General features: G+C 43.1%; 1 protein-coding gene across 1 annotated transcript in view; it reads left to right on the plus strand.

Annotated features, from left to right (window-relative positions):
* ttn.1 (titin, tandem duplicate 1) overlaps positions 1-18,463 on the plus strand; it is a 176,751-nt gene that overhangs the window by 79,765 nt on the left and 78,523 nt on the right. The window contains exons 137-161 of the mRNA XM_042306496.1: positions 478-777; positions 888-993; positions 1,100-1,296; positions 1,518-1,823; positions 1,925-2,224; positions 2,350-2,649; positions 2,846-3,148; positions 4,241-4,618; positions 4,756-5,058; positions 5,217-5,516; positions 5,724-6,020; positions 6,311-6,595; positions 6,828-7,121; positions 7,296-7,595; positions 7,728-8,036; positions 10,067-10,257; positions 10,521-10,950; positions 12,497-12,805; positions 13,846-14,030; positions 14,194-14,323; positions 14,413-14,712; positions 14,814-15,131; positions 15,830-16,126; positions 16,303-16,602; positions 16,809-17,123. Of these exons, the coding sequence (XP_042162430.1) occupies positions 478-777; positions 888-993; positions 1,100-1,296; positions 1,518-1,823; positions 1,925-2,224; positions 2,350-2,649; positions 2,846-3,148; positions 4,241-4,618; positions 4,756-5,058; positions 5,217-5,516; positions 5,724-6,020; positions 6,311-6,595; positions 6,828-7,121; positions 7,296-7,595; positions 7,728-8,036; positions 10,067-10,257; positions 10,521-10,950; positions 12,497-12,805; positions 13,846-14,030; positions 14,194-14,323; positions 14,413-14,712; positions 14,814-15,131; positions 15,830-16,126; positions 16,303-16,602; positions 16,809-17,123 (7,053 nt within the window). The remainder of the gene's footprint in view (positions 1-477; positions 778-887; positions 994-1,099; positions 1,297-1,517; positions 1,824-1,924; positions 2,225-2,349; positions 2,650-2,845; positions 3,149-4,240; positions 4,619-4,755; positions 5,059-5,216; positions 5,517-5,723; positions 6,021-6,310; positions 6,596-6,827; positions 7,122-7,295; positions 7,596-7,727; positions 8,037-10,066; positions 10,258-10,520; positions 10,951-12,496; positions 12,806-13,845; positions 14,031-14,193; positions 14,324-14,412; positions 14,713-14,813; positions 15,132-15,829; positions 16,127-16,302; positions 16,603-16,808; positions 17,124-18,463) is intronic.

The raw sequence follows: 18,463 nt of genomic DNA on the forward strand, positions 1-18,463 counted from the left end.
AGCAGGGATCCCCAACTGGCGGCTCGCTGGCCAAATTTGATTGTGGGTGATTTTATTTGGCCCCCCCAAGCTTGATGAAAAAATAAAGTTTATAAATTTGTAATATTTTTATTGTTGTACATAATAGACTGTAAAAACACCAGCAAATCAGCTCCAAGTGATTTGAATTTTGGAAATCTGTTCCAAAGTATTCCCATGCATAATATAGAGGTATATGTGATCGTATACAAATGTAAGCAAGGTTTGAAATGATTATGTTTTTGTGAAATATTATATATGTTTGGTCTTCTTGCGGTCACATTGCAGTCTACAAATAATTTGTAATTATGTTCCGGCCCCCTGACCATCTGCTCAACAAAAAATTGTCCCTCAGCTGAATCCAGTTGATGATCCCTGGCTTTGAGAGACAATACCAGTTGGATGACTATTTGGAATTGGAAATTATATGAGCTTAATTTTGCCTTTTCTATTCACCAGATCCTCCATCACCTCCTCAATGGCTTGAGGTGGCCAACATCACAAAGATCAACGCTGAGCTGAAGTGGCAGGCTCCTGACAACGACGGTGGCTCTCCAATCACCAACTACGTTGTTGAGAAGAGGGATGTCAGGCGTAAGACCTGGACTGCGGTGGACACCACTGTGAAGGAGCTGAAGTACACTGTCACTCCACTGAATGAGGGCTCTCTCTATGTGTTCCGTGTGGCTGCTGAGAACGCAGTCGGACAGAGTGATTACTGTGAACTGGAAGACTCTGTTCTAGCTAAAGATACTTTCAGTACGTTTCTATCCGGTCCCGCTTCAGTCATTCTATTGTTGATGGAGAGTTAAAGTCAGTGGAGTAGTTCTTACAACGTATGAACTTTGCTTTCATCTTTTTCTTTCCAGCCACTCCTGGGCCACCCTATGCCTTGACTATTGTGGAGGTGTCGAAGAGACACGTTGAACTGAAATGGGAAGCTCCAAAGAGTGATGGTGGGAGACCCATTACAAAGTAAGTGAATAACAAACGTGTAATTGTCTATATGTTTGTCATGACAGTATTTGTATTAAAGTCATTTTAAACCGTTTTAAAATAATACATACCATTTGCTTTTTAGGTATGTCATTGAGAAGAAAGAGAAACTTGGAACCCGCTGGGTGAAGTCTGGAAAGACCCCTGACGCTCTGTGCACCTACAAAGTCACAGATGTGGATGAGGGCACTGAGGTTCAGTTCCAGGTCCGTGCTGAGAATGAGGCTGGTGTTGGACACCCTAGTGAACCAACAGAAGTAGTCACCATTGAGGATGCTATAAGTGAGTTGTCTGTTAAATTCTCAATGTATTATTATATTAATCTGTAGTATGATTATTTAATATAACTTTGTCTTGGCATGGCAAAGGCAATCAATATTAGGAAGGAAAAGGTGCAACTCTCGCTCACACCCCACAAGACACCTCTTCTTCCATTGGTAGAGTGCCTTCCACTACTTTTCAAAAGCAACCAATGTGAATAATGTGTTTTTTCTTCTTCCCAGGTCCACCATCTCCTCCTGTTGACTTGGTCATAGTTGATGCCAGTAGAGAGCATATCAACATTACCTGGAAGGTACCATTGAAGAATGGAGGTAGCCCCATCACAGGATACCATGTTGAGCTCCGAGAGGCTAAAGCTGAGAAGTGGATGAGAATCAACACTCGCCCAGTCAAGGAGCTCAAATACAAAGCAGAGGAAAGCATCAAACCAGAGAAACAATATGTCCTGAGAGTCCGTGCCATCAACTCTGTCGGTGTCAGCGATCCTTCTGCCATTTCTGAGAAGGTCTTTGCCAAGGATCCAGACAGTAAGCATACTTACCATAAGTGTCAAATGGAAATAAATCTTATGCCACTTATTGAAAATAAATGGGAAGTAACATATACATCTCTTTATCCACTCTCTCAGGTATTCCTACTATGGATATGGAGGCCCTAGACATTGTGGTGGTTGAGGGTGACAAGCTGCATATCAACATCCCATACAATGCCGTCCCCAAACCAGAGATGGTCTGGAGCAAAATCATCCACACAGATACTGCCTCTGACACAAAGTTACAGAATGACGACAGACGGTTGATGACTTGTGAGCTCAACAGTGTTCACCTGGAAGTGATGAAGTGTGTGCATGATGATGCTGGAGAATACTCCGTCACTCTGGAGAATGCGATTGGAACAGCCACCAGAATCATCAACGTTAAAGTTATTGGTAAGATTCACGTATAGTATTCACTTGAATTCTTCACTGTGAAAATATTTGGTGTTAAGTCAAGATATTTATTACTTCAAATGCAGAAAACAGACTGTATAGCATATTCTGCATTATATTCACAGGTCTGCCCGGCCAATGCAAGGACATCAATGCAGATGAGATCACTAAGAACTCCTGCAAGCTGACATGGGAGGCTCCAGAGAGTGATGGTGGTACTCCAATTCTCCACTACGTTCTGGAGCGTAGAGGGGCTTCTAATAAGACTTTCAGGCCTCTGATGTCAGGAGAAAACATCCTGACCTACCAGGTCAACGATCTCAAGCTGAACGAAGAATATCACTTCCGGGTCAAGGCTGTCAACAAGGTCGGCTCTGGGCCATTCCTGGAGCTCCGCAACCCTGTCATCACTATGGAAGTGAAACGTAAGTGTTCTGGAGCACTTTCCAACTTTTCACAGTTGGTTAGAATTGCTTGATAGTTTCTTCACCACCATTTTTGAAGGAGTAGGAACGCATTATATAGGAGAATGTGTTGGATGTATGAACCTTTCCCGGCTCCATGGATTATGGATTGCAGAGAAATGTATTGATGTTATTTTTCCTGCTTTGTTATTTACAGAGAAACCAGATCCACCCATTGATGTTGAGGCTCATGATCCAACCGCCAACTCTATCACACTGACCTGGAAACCACCAGTGTCTGACGGTGGTTGCGCCATCACTGGCTACATCCTGGAATGCATTGAGAAGGATGGTGATAGATTCCAGAGAATCAACCCATCCCTGGTGCCTGGTTTCACCTATGTGGTGAAAGATATGACAGAAGGCAAAGAGTATCAGTTCCGTGTTCGCGCTGAGAACGCTGCTGGAGTCAGCGAGCCGTCTCGCAGCACTCCACTGACCATGATCGCTGCTCCCGTTGGTATGGCTACCTTTTTGACATTGTTTCATTTTTGTTTGTTACTTGTTCTGTATTGTAAAACGCCTTTGGGTCCTTGAAAAGCGCTCCAAATGGACTCTGATGGCGTCTGATGTACACCAATTCGAAAGATCAAGTCCTAGATTCTATCAGATCCATGCTAGCCGACACGCGCATGTTTTGCCGGTGTCGGAGAAACAACTGTGTTAGAGCTGTGAAATCCACAAGCAGCTCCTTGTGCTACCTTGTTGTGAAAACTGCCATTGGATGCAACGAAACCACACCCAACTTTATTTCTGACAAATCCCATGCAGCCGCGTTAGAAGTTCATGCAGCCACGTTACAAGTTCAAACACTCGAATGCGTGATGTTTTCTTGTCTACACTATTGTCTACACTTTGATTAGACTGATAGGCTATAAATCCCCCCATCGAAATTAACATGAAAACATGCATTAGCCTGTCACTATTTCTATAATCGATAGAGCTTATACGATATTGCTGTTTTGAACTTCTAACACAGTATAGGGATAATAAGGAAGGGAGTGGTTCGTGACACACGAGCAGCCGCTCACCGATTGGTCAGCTCATACCACAGCTACACCTCCAACACACTATGTGGATGTCGGCCAATGCAGTTGACGCTATATCTGATTGAATCGAGGCCGAAGTGTATGTCTAATAATAACATGTAGTTTAACCCATACAAATAGAATGAATAGAACAGGCTTGGCAGCTTTAACCCTAGCAATGTTACTGTAAAATGTATTGTACACTCGCAATGGCTGCCTGGTCTTGTGATGCAATAATTTCCATGGTGATTTGGAATGTTCTATCAACTGATGCTTGATTGCCATGGTAATGTAGAATGTTCATTGAAATGATGCAGCTCATGCAATGGAATGTATTTTTTATGTCAGTTGAGTTGACTCAACAAATCTGATTGAAGGGTACACTTCCTGCTTTTACTTCCTGGCATGGATACACTCACAATGGCTACCAGTCTTTCCATTATGTCATAATTGACTTGAATGGGGACACCTGTTCTATTCATTCTATTTCTATGGTTTATTCTTTGTGTTGTCAATTCTTTCAGAAAAACCCAAGGTGTCCCTCCATGCTCGCCTGCAGCATGGCCTGTGCATCAGGAAGGGTGAAGAGATCCGCCTGGACGCCTACATCTCTGGCGCTCCATACCCAACTGTCACCTGGCTCAGGAACAACGAAGACGTCAAGAATGTACCAGAGAAGAAGCCAGTACTGCCTATTCTGAAGAAGAAGGGGGGCAAGGTTGAACCTGAAGAACCTGCGGTGTTTGTAACCCCTCTTCATGAGCGTCTTTCTTATGCTGTAAAGAAGGGCGAGACCTCAATCATGGTGCGAGACTCCATCAGAGCTGACCACGGTCACTTCTGCATCCAGGCCGAGAACTCTCATGGTGTTGCAACTGCATACTGTGACGTCAACGTCCTTGGTAAGCCAATGATCCTCATCACAAACTATTTTCAGTCATTTTTCAGAACTTTACTTACTTACTTAGTCATTTTACTCCTCCTGGAGCATAACCCATCAACAAGAGTTTCAACATTCTCTTTTCTATGATTTGTACAGATAAACCTGGACCTCCAGTGAACTTTGTCTTTGAGGAGATCAGGGACACCTCTGTCATCTGCAAGTTCGACCCTCCTCTTGACGATGGTGGTAGTGAGATCCTGAACTACATCCTTGAAAAGAAAGACAACAAGAATGAAGATATTGGATGGATCACGGTAACTTCAACCCTCAAGGTTTGCAACTATCCTGTTACCAAACTGATTGAAGGAAAGGAGTACATCTTCCGTATTACCGCTGAGAACAAGTTTGGCTGCGGACCTTCATGTCTCTCTGAGCCAGTCGTTGCCAAGAACCAATTCGGTAAATATCTACAATGACATTTCTGTTTTTCCTTTACTATCAGTTATAAACGTTTGTTGAAATGTGTATTTTCCCTTTACTATCACTGGTATAAGTGTGTGTTTTTGTCAATAACTGCCAAATACAACATTCTACTTTTCCCCTTCTATTCTTTCAAGATCCACCCGATGCTCCAAACACACCCAGAATTGGAGAGGTGACTGCCAACAGTGTGTTCATCTCCTGGCATGAGCCCAAGGACAACGGTAGTCCCATCCTGGGCTACTGGATCGAGAGGAAGGAAATGAACAGCAAACACTGGACTAGGGTGAACCGATTCCTGCTCAATACCCTCTCTGTGAAGATTGAGGGTCTTATGGAAGGCCTGGTATACATATTCAGAGTCTGTGCAGAGAATCTGGCTGGCCCCGGACCCTTCAGTGTCCCAACTGATCCCCAGATTGCTATGGATCCAATCTGTAAGTTTATCTGAGAATAGCTACCAACACTATAATCTATGGTGTAATTTTTTTTCTTTATTACTTAGTCAAACATTGATGTCAATGGGAGCTTATGTGAAAATTTGTTATAAGTGGAAGTTAGGATTCACCCCTATATGTCTTAGTTGACACACAATCATCAATATTATAAGCATTGACTCAAGTTATCTCTTTCTGCCTCTACAGTGCCACCTGGCCCACCCACTCCAAGAGTTATTGATACCTCTGCGACAACAGTTGATATCGCCTGGGTTCCCCCCCTGTACAATGGAGGAGGGGATATACTTGGCTACCATGTTGAGAGTGTTCTGGCTGGAGAGAAGGAATGGAAACGTAGTACAGAGTTCAGATGCAAGGAGCTGAAGTATACAGTGACTGGGCTGACAGAGGGCGCTGACTATTACATCCGGGTTATTGCTGTCAATGACGCCGGACCGGGAGCACCTGGCATGACTGAACCAGTTACTGTGAAGGAGCCTCAAGGTATCTATCAATCAATCAATCAAACAATCAAATGTATTTATAAAGCCCTTTTTATATCAGCAGTTGTCTCATAGTGCTTTACAATAACCTTGCGTTGACCCCAGAGAACAAGCCAGTTAACTCATATCGTGAAATCATTCAGCTTCACCATTTAGCTCAACCAGTCAGCTCATATAGCTCAAATATGTCACCGAGCTAATGATATCATACTACTATATAATATTTATTCCTTTTTTTTATTGGCCTAAAGTGTACTCATTAAACAAACATTTCTATGTCTATGTCCCCAGAGCCCCCAGTGGTTGACTTTGATGCCTCTGTGAAGAACGGAGTCATCATCAAAGCCGGCGAGGCACTGAGACTGCCAGCGTTCGCCATCGGCAGACCACAACCGGAAGTGAAATGGATGAAGGATGAGGCTGAAACTGACAAAGAGCATGTTGTGATCGAAACAGAAGGAAAGAACAGCCTTCTGTTCATCAAGTACGCCAAGAGAACTGATCACGGAAAGTACCAGATCTCTGGAACCAACAGCAGTGGAACCAAATCTGCTGTCACTAGAGTTGACGTCATGGGTAAGTGTGCAAGCAATCAATTGCTCACATAGGCCCCATCTCAGAGGAGAAGTGCTGATCTAGGATCATGTCCCCACTGTCCATATAATCTTGTTCATTATAATCTAAAAGGCTAAACTGATCCTAGATCAGCACTACTATTCTGAGACTTTTTATGAATACAGGCCATAGTTCTCCTATCATGGGTTTTCTCATCCTCTTAATTTGTACCCTTTTGTGTGGTTGTAACTAGATGTCCCTGGGCCTGTGGTTAATCTGAAGACTACTCATGTCACCAAGAAGAACATCAGCTTGAGCTGGGCAGATCCTCTAGATAACGGTGGCAGCGATGTCATCGGCTACGTAGTGGAGAAAAAGGATGCAAAAATGAAGCTATTCAGACAACCTATCGAGATTGCTTCATGCAAGTGTGACATTCAGGGTTTGCTTTCAGAGGAAGAGTACGATTTCCGGGTTTTTGCAAGGAACAAGTACGGTGATGGCGCCCCAACGGACATTGGGCCTATTCTGGCTTCGGATCCCAAAGGTATGACGAGTGAAGAAAAAAGCTAATTCAAAGATGTTAGAATTTTATCTGGTTCTAAGATCCATTACATTGTTTGTGGAGAATCTACAATCACAATGTGCTGGAGTGTCTTTCTTTTTATATACAGATTTTAATATCTAAAAATGATTCTAAAATTGAACTCCTCTCTTCCAGCTGTTCCATCTCCACCATTGAAACTGCACTACACCGAAAGGTGGACTACTGCTATTGCTCTTGCTTGGGAGCCACCTCGCAGCGATGGAGGTAGCCCAATCACGGGTTACTATGTTGAGAAGATGAGAGCAGATGGAACTGAGTTTGACGTGGCCAATCGCAAGCTCTGCAAAGACTTACACATCAAATTGGAGAACCTATCAGAGAACCACGTGTATCAGTTCCGTGTGTTTGCCGTGACTGAGGTGGGAGAGGGCGAACGCTCCAAACCAATCAGTGCTAACATACAGGATGATGAAAGTAAGTAATGTTACACTCTTCTATAAACCCTACCATAAACAATATATTTGTCTTGGATAATAAAGCAACCACAGTAAACTGCTTTTTTTGTATTCATCTTAACGAAATGCCTTGTGTGGTCTGTTATCATAGTTCCCCCCGAAATCTCAATCTTGGAGCATTTCAAGAGAGATACAATCATTGTGAGGAAGGGAGCAGCAATTGAGATCCCTGCTGAGGTGGTGGGTCTGCCAATGCCAGAGGTTCAGTGGTCTAAGGATGACGTTGTCATCCCCATGGCTACTGAGACACTGTTGATGGAGTTCGAGGAGGTGGCCCGCACCAAATGCACCACCAAGATCAGCATCCCTGAGACTATCAGAGGAGACAAGGGAGACTACAAACTGGCTGCCACCAACTGCCATGGCAAAGCACACCGCATCATCCATGTGGAGGTTCTAGGTAAACATTTTCAGCGATCATTAACATTTTCAGCAAACAGATCTGTGATAACCATACAATTATAATATTAGTATAATCGTACGTAGGTGTGTAAGCGCTACAAAATGTCTTAATGGGGCAAACAGCAGTTGCTACATCAATTTCTGGACTTACACTCAGAGGCAGTTCATTAGGTACGTTCATCTAGTGCCAGGTCGGACCCCCCTTTGCCTCCAGAATAGCCTGGATTCTTTGGGGGATTGATTCTACAAGGTGTGACATTCAAATGTTGCTCAATTGGCATCAAGGGAGCTAATGTGTGCCAGGAAAACATTCCTCACACCATTACACCACCGCCAACAGCCTGTACCATTGACACAAGGCAAGATGGGGCCATGGACTACTACTGCTTATGTCATATCCTGACTTTGCCATCAGTATGACACAACCGGAACCGGGAATTGTCGGACCAGGCAATGTTTTTCCACTCCTCAATTGTCCAGTGTTGGTGATCTCGTGCCCACTGGAGCCACTTCCTCTTGTTTTTAGCTGATAGTAGTGAAACCCGGAGTGGTCATCAGCTGCAATAGCCCAAGACAAGGACTGATAAGTTGTGTGCTCCGAGATGCCGTTCTGCACACCACTGTTGTCCTGCGCAATTATTTGCCTGTTTGTGGCCCGCCTGTTCGATTGCACGATTCTTGCCATTCTCCTTCGACCTCTCTCATCAATGAGCTGTTATCGCCCACAGGACTGCCGCTGACTGATGTTTTTGTTGTCACACCATTCTTTGTAAACTCTAGACACTGTTGTGCGTAAAAATGCTGTTTCTGAGATACTGGAACCTGAACGCCTGCCACCGGCGATAATACCACGCTCAATGTCGCAAAGGTCACTAGTTTTGCCCATTCTAATGTTCAATCAAACAGTAACAGAATGCCTCAATGCCTGTCTGCCTGCTTTATATAGCAAGCCATGGCCACATGACTCACTGTCTGTAGGAGTGAACCATTTTCGTGAATGTGGTGGTGTACCTAATAAACTAAATTAGTTATACACTAAGTATACAAAACATAAAGAGCACCTGCTCTTTCCGTGATATAGATTGACCAGGTGAATCCAGGTGAAAGCTATGATCCCTTATTGATGTCACCTGTTAAATCCACTTCAATCCCTGTAGATGAAGGTGAGGAGACAGGTTAAATAAGGATTTTTAAGCCTTGAGACAATTAAGACATGGATTGTGTATGTGTGCCATTTAGAGGGTGAATGGGCAAGACAAAATATTTAAGTACCTTTGAACGGGGTATAGTAGTAGGTGCCAGAGATACTGGTTTGTGTCAAGAACTGCAACACTGCTGGGTTTTTCATGCTCAACAGTTTCCCGTGTGTATCAATAATGGTCCACCACCTAAAGGACATCCAGCCAACTTGACACAACTGTGGGAAGCATTGGAGTCAATATGGGCAAGCATCCCTATGGAACCCTTTCGACACCTTGTAGAGTCCATGCCCTGACAAATTGAGGCTATTTTGAGGGCATGGGGAATGCAACTCAATATTAGGAAGGTGTTCTTAATGTTTTGTGCACTCAGTGTATGATTTTTGAAGAATTGAACTTATAAATGCCTCATGACCTTAGTTCAACTATCCTATCTCATCATAACCCAAATATAAACATGGTTTACTCCAATGTTTGTCAACAGAGTAAATGTAAACACAACATAGCCTCAAAACGTGGTTAAAACTATAATTTTAATATCATGGATCATCAGTCCTTGCATCCATATGTGTGTGTATATGAATTTGAGAGTGGTTACACTTTCTAGCCCAATCCCTTAGTTTTTTACCAAAACAGGGGTGGGGAGTTCGCTTTGTTATTGTTTCTACTGTTGATTGCTAGTTTAAATAAACTGTGGTACTTATCTATGAATTGTCATTGTAGATACTTTCAAATAAGTATTTTGAGTCTTTCAAATAAGTAAAATTGATAGCTAGTATTTTTTTTAAATAGCCGCAATATTCTCATAATGCTTTATTTGCCTTCATAGACCGCCCTCTGCCACCACGTGACATTGTGGTGTCTGACATCCAGGCTGAGTCTTGCTATCTAACTTGGGCGGTCCCAGAGGACGACGGGGGAAGTGAGATCACCAACTACATCATCGAAAGGAGGGACGCCAGCAGGAAGAAGTCTGACTTTGAGCAGCTCACCTGCAATATCATTGATAGGAGATATGGGGTTAGTCCAAACTCCTGTTTAAGGTCAAAACTAGTCAAATACTGCTTTAATGTGGGGTCTGGGGTTAAGTTTCCCCTTGGTACAGAGCAACATCCCCTCGCCCAATCCTAACCTTAACCATTAACTAGTGGGGAAAAGTGCAAAACTGGCCCAAGATCAGTATCTAGGGTCAACTTCATTTTACACCTTCATTTAGGATGGTTAGTTAACTTATAATAATATGATGGTGATGATTACTAATGCATTGATTTCACTCCTTCTAGGTGTACAAAATGGACAGAATGGGCCAGTACCAATTCAAAATCAAAGCTGAGAACAAGTTCGGAATCAGTGACGGTTGTGAATCCGAGAAGGTCGTTCTCAAGGATCCATTCGGGCTTCCTGGTCCACCTCGCAAACCAAAGGTCATCGCAGCAACTTCCACTACTATGACGATCACCTGGGAGCCTCCACTGCAGAACGGTGGCTCCTCCATTCAGGGATACTGGCTGGAGAAAAGAGAGAGAGGAGCTGGGATCTGGGGTCGTGTGAACAGAGCTCCAGTCACCAAGCCTGCAGTGAAGGGTTTGGAATACACAGTCCTCCGCCTTAATGAAGGGGCTGAGTACCAGTTCAGAGTTAGGGCTCAGAATGCTGCTGGAATCGGACCTCCCAGTGAAGCATCTCCATGTCAATTCGCTGTTGATCCACGCAGTAAGTACAGTACTCTTTCTTTGACGTTGTAGAATAGCTACAGTGCACTCGGAAAGTATTCCTTATCAATCTACACACAATACCTCATAATGCGATGCAAAAACGTGTTTTTAGAATTTTTTACACATATATTCAAAATAAAAACTGAAACATTATTTACATAAGTATTCAGAACCTTTGCTATGAGACTCAAAATTGAGCTCAGGTACATCCTGTTTCCATTGATCATTCTTGAGATGTTTCTACAACTTGAAGTCCACCTGTGGTAAATTCAATTGATTGGACATGATTTGGAAAGACACACACCTGCCTATATAAAGTCCCACATTTGACAGTACCAAGCCATGAGGTCGAAGGTAATTGTCAGTAGAGCTCCTAGACAGGATTGTGTCGAGGCACAGATCTGGGGAAGGGTACCAACAAATCTCTGCAGCATTGAAGTTCCTCAAGAACACAGTGGCCTGGCCAAAGTGAGCAATCAGGGGAGAAGGGCCTTGGTCAGGACCAAGAACCCGATGGTCCCTCTGACAGAGCTCCAGAGTTCCTCTGTGGAGATGGGAGAACCTTCCAGGAGGACAATCATCTCTGCAGCACTCTAACAATCAGGCCATTATGGTTGTAGCCAGACGGAAGCCACTCCTCCGTAAAAGGCACAAGACAGTCCGCTTAGAGTTTGCCAAAAGGCACCTAAACGACTCTCAGACTATGAGTAACAAGATTCTCTGGCCTGAATGTCAAGCGTCACGTCAGGAGGAAACCTGGCACTATCCCTACGGTGAAGTGTGATGGTTGCAGCATCATGCTGTGGGATGTTTTTCAGTGGCAGGGACTGGGAGACTAGTCAGGATTAAGGGAAAGATGCACGGAGCAGTACAGAGAGATCCTTAATGAAAACCTGCTCTAGAGTGCTCATGACCTCAGACTGGGCCGAAGGTTCACCTTCCAACAGGACAACAACCCTAAGCACATAGACGAGACAATGCAGGAGTGGCTTCGGGAGAAGTGTCTGAATGTCCTTGAGTGGCCCAACCAGAGCCCGGACTTGATCCCAATCGAACATCTCTGGAGAGCCCTGAAAATATCTGCGCAGCGGCGCTCCCCATCCAACCTGACAGAGCTTGAGAGGATCTGCAGAGAAGAATGGGAGAAACTCCCCAAATACCGGTGTGCCAAGCTTGTAGCGTCATACCCAAGAAGAATCGAGGCTGTAATTGCTGCCAAATATGATATTTGTAAAATTTGCAAAGATTTTTAAACCTGTTTTTGCTGTGTCATTACGGGTTATTGTGTGTAGATTGATGAAGGGAAAAAAAACAATTTAATCAATTTTAGAATAATGCTGTAACGTAACAAAATGTGGAAAAAGTCAAGAGGTCTGATGACTTTCGGAATGCACTGTATGTCAAGAAGACTATATCATAATTCATTATTATGGCAGATTCCCCTTTGGAAAGATCTTCTGACCTCAACTGGACTTTCTGTTTGAATAAGGATTAAATACATGCATAATTACATTTGAGTAAAACTTGCATTGACTTTTTTTCAGATCCCCCTAGTGCACCAGGAGTGCCAGTTGTTAAGGACAAGACCAAGACCAGTGTCACTCTCACCTGGACCCCACCAGAGAAAGATGGCGGCAGCCCAGTCAAGGGCTACATCGTTGAGGTTCAGGACACAGACTCCCTAGATTGGAAGAGAGTCAGTGACCCTGAGAAGCTGCACCCTACCACTGAGATCACTGTTCCAGACCTGAAAGAAGGCCAGAAGATCAGATTCAGAGTCACTGCTGTCAACGCTGCTGGCAAATCTGAACCAAGCGCACGTTCTGCTGACATCACTGTCCAGGACATCTTAAGTAAGTCTCAGCTCTGTTGCCTTTCCAACTTCTATGCCATTGTCACACCACAAACTGAACTGGCACTATAAAAAGCGTCTAGACATTATCTCACATTTTTTTTGACTAAAATTTAGTTTTCAACAGAGGAGATTTGTATAAACCTTGCTGTTTGTCTCTCCGACATTTGAAACATTGTTTCAATATCAAATTCGATCCCCAGCTGTCCCATAGTAATGAACGAGTCTGGACCAGACGGACAGACAGGTAGCGTTTCTCAGACAGTTGAAAATCCTGAATCAGGTGGCATCATTTTTATGGATATATACAAAGAATAGACCATTAGAAAAACGTCAAACAAAACAAAGTGCAGCTAGTTTGCAGTCTTTCCAGCTTCAGTGTGAAGTGATTGTGTTAGCTGTGTTGTTGGCTAGCTCCTCTGAACAACAGTGTCCTGACAAGTGTTCACATTTTCATTAGCTCATCATTATGGATGTATCTAAATAAATGTCACTAGAAAACAGCTTTAACAAATGAATATTCAGCTACTTTGCTGTTATTCTGGCTGCACCTTTTCGACTTGATTGTAAGTTAGCCATATTTGGCAATGGAACACTTAGAATGAACGATTAGGTCGCGTCCATAGATACAGAACAAAAAGACTGAATGACTGGGTCGTGGCTCTGGCAATCAAACCGATAGAACGAACAACCAGCTGGCTTGGGTAGCAACCCTAGATTTGTGTCGGGACTATATCTTGTAGAAGGATGAAATAGTATGAATAAATTCATAAAAATAATGTTTTTAATTAAAATATATGAATCATTATTTGAATATGTTGGTAACCCGTTGTATAATGGTGATAATGCCCTCGAAGCCTGTGTTTGGAGGACATTTTTTCCACGGTTTACCAGCACGAGACTCGTGCCAATATATCCACCAAACACCAGCTTCTCTGGCATTATCACTTAATTATGTGTGAGTTTGGCTTGTTGATTTGAGTTTTACTGATGTACTATACTATGATTTTTACTATACTAATGTACTTTTTAATTTCACAGCTGAACCAAACATTACTCTGGAGGTCAGCGCCCATGAGCTGTTGTCCTGCAGAGCTGGAACTACCATTAAAATACCAGCTCTCATCACCGGCCGTCCCACTCCTAAAGTTACATGGGAGTTCAAGGATGGAACAGCAGAGACCGAGAAGAAGAATGACATCCATATCCTTCCAATCGATTCAAAGGTAATGAATCTATATAAATACAATAGAGAAATGTATAGAAATCCAAGCTTTGTTATTTTTTAAAGGGATACTTATTTTCTACTTTTGTACGATCCAAACCATTTTTTATGTTTTCAAGTCTCATGTAATAATCCTTGTGTATTTTGTAAATGTCTCTACTCAGATCGTGTCAACTGATACAACATCAGTCATTACCATCCCTGAGAGTCACCTCAAACATGCCGGACGTTACATCATCACAGCGGAAAACGCAGCTGGACACAAGAACATGAAAGTCAGAGTCAATGTCCTTGGTAAGTAAAAACAAAATAACACAGGTGGATAAACAAATGGGCCAAGTATTTTACAAGATTCCTAATCATTGGCAAAACCTTATTTTCAGATCTGCCTGGCCCACCCAAAGACCTCAAAGTCACAGACATCACAAGGGGCACATGTAGACTTACATGGAAGGCTCCAGATAGTGACGGTGGTGAGAGGATCAAGAGTTACTTCATTGAGAAGAAGACTGTGGAAGGAAAAGCTTGGACCAAGTGCAACCCAGCCTGTGCCGCCCAGTCCTTTATTGTGCCCGACCTCATTGAGGGACAGGATTACCTGTTCCGTATCCGGGCGGAGAACCGCTTTGGATTTGGACCACTAGTTGAGACCATTGAATGTTCAAAGGCTAGAGATCCTATCCGTAAGTGAACAACATTCACAGAACAAACCTGTTCTATAGAACACACACCTGTTCTATTGTGCCAGCAGTTTCTAATCATTCCTTGTGTTATTTTTGTTCAGATCCTCCTGATGCTCCCACAAGGGTAAAGATTCAAGAAGTGACTAAGGGCACAGCCACCCTGACTTGGAAGCCACCCAGGAATGACGGTGGAGCTCCAGTGACACACTACACTGTTGAACGTCTGTGCTGGGACAGTAGTGGATCTCAGAAGCAGTCCTGGAGACAGTGCAACAGACGTGATATTGAAGACCTCACCTTCAAGGTTGAGGACCTGACTGAAGGAGAAGAGTATGAGTTCCGTGTCAAGGCTGTGAACGAAGCCGGCCCCAGCAGACCATCATCTACTGTTGGACCAGTTGTCATCCAAGACCAGACACGTAAGTTGATATAAAGATGTATAGATGGTTGATTAATTTAAACAAATGCGTTGTTCTATGGTGTTAAAGTGTTAAGTGTTAGGCAGGAGCGTTATGCTGGTCCAGAGGGGGGTGATCCAGAGGGGGGCTAGGCCCCGTCCGTGAATTGGAGAATTTAGCATTTTTCAAACATAATAATTATGGATAATTCTATGTGAAAAATATATACGTATTTTCCTGCATATCTAAGCATACCTCTTGACCTGTCTATATCCTCCTGACTGGGGGTTACTTTCTTAAACTAAATATACTTCTCTGCATATCTGCTGAAATCTGGGTAAAATTTTAAGGAATGAGTCTTATTCAGTACATTTAGTTATTGCTTGCAATTCTAAAATCTACCAACCTTGCCAGCAGGCATGCCAGCTAAGATAGTTAGACAAGCTATCTACTCTAACTTGATCGATTACCTGAAATCACTTCTTGGTAGCTAGTTACGAATTTGGGAACTTATTTGGGATAGCTAAAGCCAACTTCATAAAATTACTAGGTGGCTAGTGGTATTACAGAGATAGAGAAAAATATATATACAGTGTATATATTTTTTTAAGAGGACAAATCTGAAGCATGACGCCTCTGGAGTTAGGTGTTAAAAGGTGTTTAGTGTCTAAAGGAAAATAAGTGATTTTCTAAATTGGTTGCCATTGTTTGTCTCTCAGGTGCTCCTGCTATTGACCTGGAGGAGTTCATGGAGGTTGAACAAGGAGCTGATATCAGCATCAAGGCAAAGATCAGGGGCTGTCCATTCCCCACTCTCACCTGGCTCAAGGCTCCAGCCCACAAGGGTGACGACAAGGTTGAGGTTGCATATGACGAGCACATCAACAAGATTGTGTCTGATGATAGCTGTGTACTGCTGATCCAGCAGGGAAAGCGCTCAGATACAGGCCTCTACACTATCACAGCCAGTAACAGCCTAGGAAAGGCCTCCAAGGAGATGAGACTCAACGTCTTGGGTAAACTTCTTTACATTTTAGTAATTTAGCAGATGCTCTTATCTAGGCTGACTTACATATCAACGTTGAAATTCAACATGCTTTATTATCATATTTTCACAGCCAAGAAAATCAACAAATTACATTATTAAAAGTTTTCTTTTCACTTAACAAATGGTATCGCTTCCTTTCTTCAGGACGTCCTGGACCACCATCCGGTCCTGTGAAGTTTGAGGAGGTCGATGCTGAGAAGATCACCCTGTCATGGCTGCCACCTAAGGATGACGGTGGCTCCAAAGTGACCAACTACGTCATTGAGAGGCGTGTAGCCAACAGGAAGACATGGATCCCTGTGACCAATGAACCCAAGGAGCGTATCTGGACGGTGGAGGGCCTGATGGAAGGGCATGAGTATGTGTTCCGAATTTGTGCTCAGAACAAATATGGAGTTGGAGAGCCCCTGGACAGTGAACCTGAAGAAGCCAGGAAACTCTATGGTAAGCGTAGATAACAAAATATCATGTTTTCATGAAAGGATTTGCATCAATCAATCAGATGTATGTAGAAAGCACTTTTTTCATTCATAGTTGTCATAAAGTGCTTTACAGTGACCATTCACATCATAATACACAAGTCTGATGAAAAACCTGAGAATGTTGATGTCAAGATTAACCGAATTCATGTTTGTTTGTTTTTTATAAAGCTGTTCCCGGCCAATGTGAAAAGCCAACCATTTCAGCTGTTGACCATGATTCCATGATGGTCAACTGGGAAGAGCCAGAAGACGATGGAGGCAGTCCAGTGACTGGCTATTGGCTGGAGCGTAAGGAAACCACCTCTAAGCGCTGGAACAGGGTGACGCGCGACCCCATCCGGGCCATGGCTTTCGGGGTGTCCCATAATGTGACTGGACTCATTGAGGGGTCACAGTACCTCTTCCGGGTCACAGCTATCAACGCAGCAGGATGTGGACCTCCTAGCGCGTGCACAGACCCCATCTTCGCCAGAGATCCTATCTGTAAGTATTGTATGATACTTGATTTTACTCCTGCCCTTGGCTGTTTAAAATAGCACAGGCCCTTGACGAATGTCCTCCATCTCACTTGGCTTAAGGCAAGTTTGTAAAGGTTGCACCGGTTGACAGTACGATACTTAAGTATGGCATTGGTTGAAGCTCAATGTTAAATATAAATCTCTCAACCATCATATCTTAGTGAATATGACACTAATGTCGATGAAAATTCTCAAATTCACTTAGAGGTACACAACACACTCCCTGCTGCTCGTCATGACCCGTCTGGCTGAGAACCACAAACCGAAATGATAACAGGATCGTTAGGAATTGAGTTTGCATAGCATTTTCTGCAAACACCTAGTTTAAAACGAAACTATAGCATCCATAAAGTGACTTAAAAGTGACTATAGCATCCACAAAGTGACTATATCATCCCTTGGACTTATAGCATCCATGAAGTGACTATAGCATCCATTGGACATATAGCATCCATAAAGTGACTATAGCATCCATAAAGTGACGATAGCATCCATGAAGTGACTATAGCATCCATTGGACTTATAGCATCCATGAAGTGACTATAGCATCCATTGGACATATAGCATCCATAAAGTGACTATAGCATCCATAAAGTGACTATAGCATCCATAAAGTGACTATAGCATCCATTGGACTTATAGCATCCATAAAGTGACTATAGCATCCATTGGACTTATAGCATCCATAAAGTGACTATAGCATTCATAAAGTGACTATAGCATCCATTGGACTTATAGCATCCATAAAGTGACTACAGCATACATTGGACTTCTGGCATCCATAAAGTGACTATAGCATTCATAAAGCGACTATAGCATCCATTGGACTTATAGCATCCATAAAGTGACTATAGCATCCATTGGATTGACTAAGTTTGCGGGTGCAACAATTTTTATTAAATGTATAATTTATTGCTCTCACGTGCCCATTTCTGCAAGTGTTTTGGCCAAAATGAGCATTGAGACGATGCACACTCGACATCCCAACTGCCACCAATATTCCACATTAGAAAATCTATTTGTGCACATTCTCCTGGGAGCGGTCTTGTAGTAGCTAGCATGACTTGCTATGAAACATGGGCAGTGCACTCAGGGAGTGACAACAGAGCTTCTGCACAGAATATGTGCAAGTCTATCGGTCGCCAGTGATTGCATCAGCTGATTTGGCTTGTTGTAGACTGCCTGCTGCTAGCTAGCCATGGTTAGCTGCAATTTCATATGAAGTGGCTGGCTCATGCTAAGCTAGCTAGATAACTTGTCCATTAGCTAGCTAGCTTTCATGTACATTATGAAACGTCAGAAATA

Source organism: Oncorhynchus tshawytscha, linkage group LG26, assembly GCF_018296145.1.
Source record: "Oncorhynchus tshawytscha isolate Ot180627B linkage group LG26, Otsh_v2.0, whole genome shotgun sequence".
Lineage (NCBI taxonomy): Eukaryota > Metazoa > Chordata > Actinopteri > Salmoniformes > Salmonidae > Oncorhynchus > Oncorhynchus tshawytscha.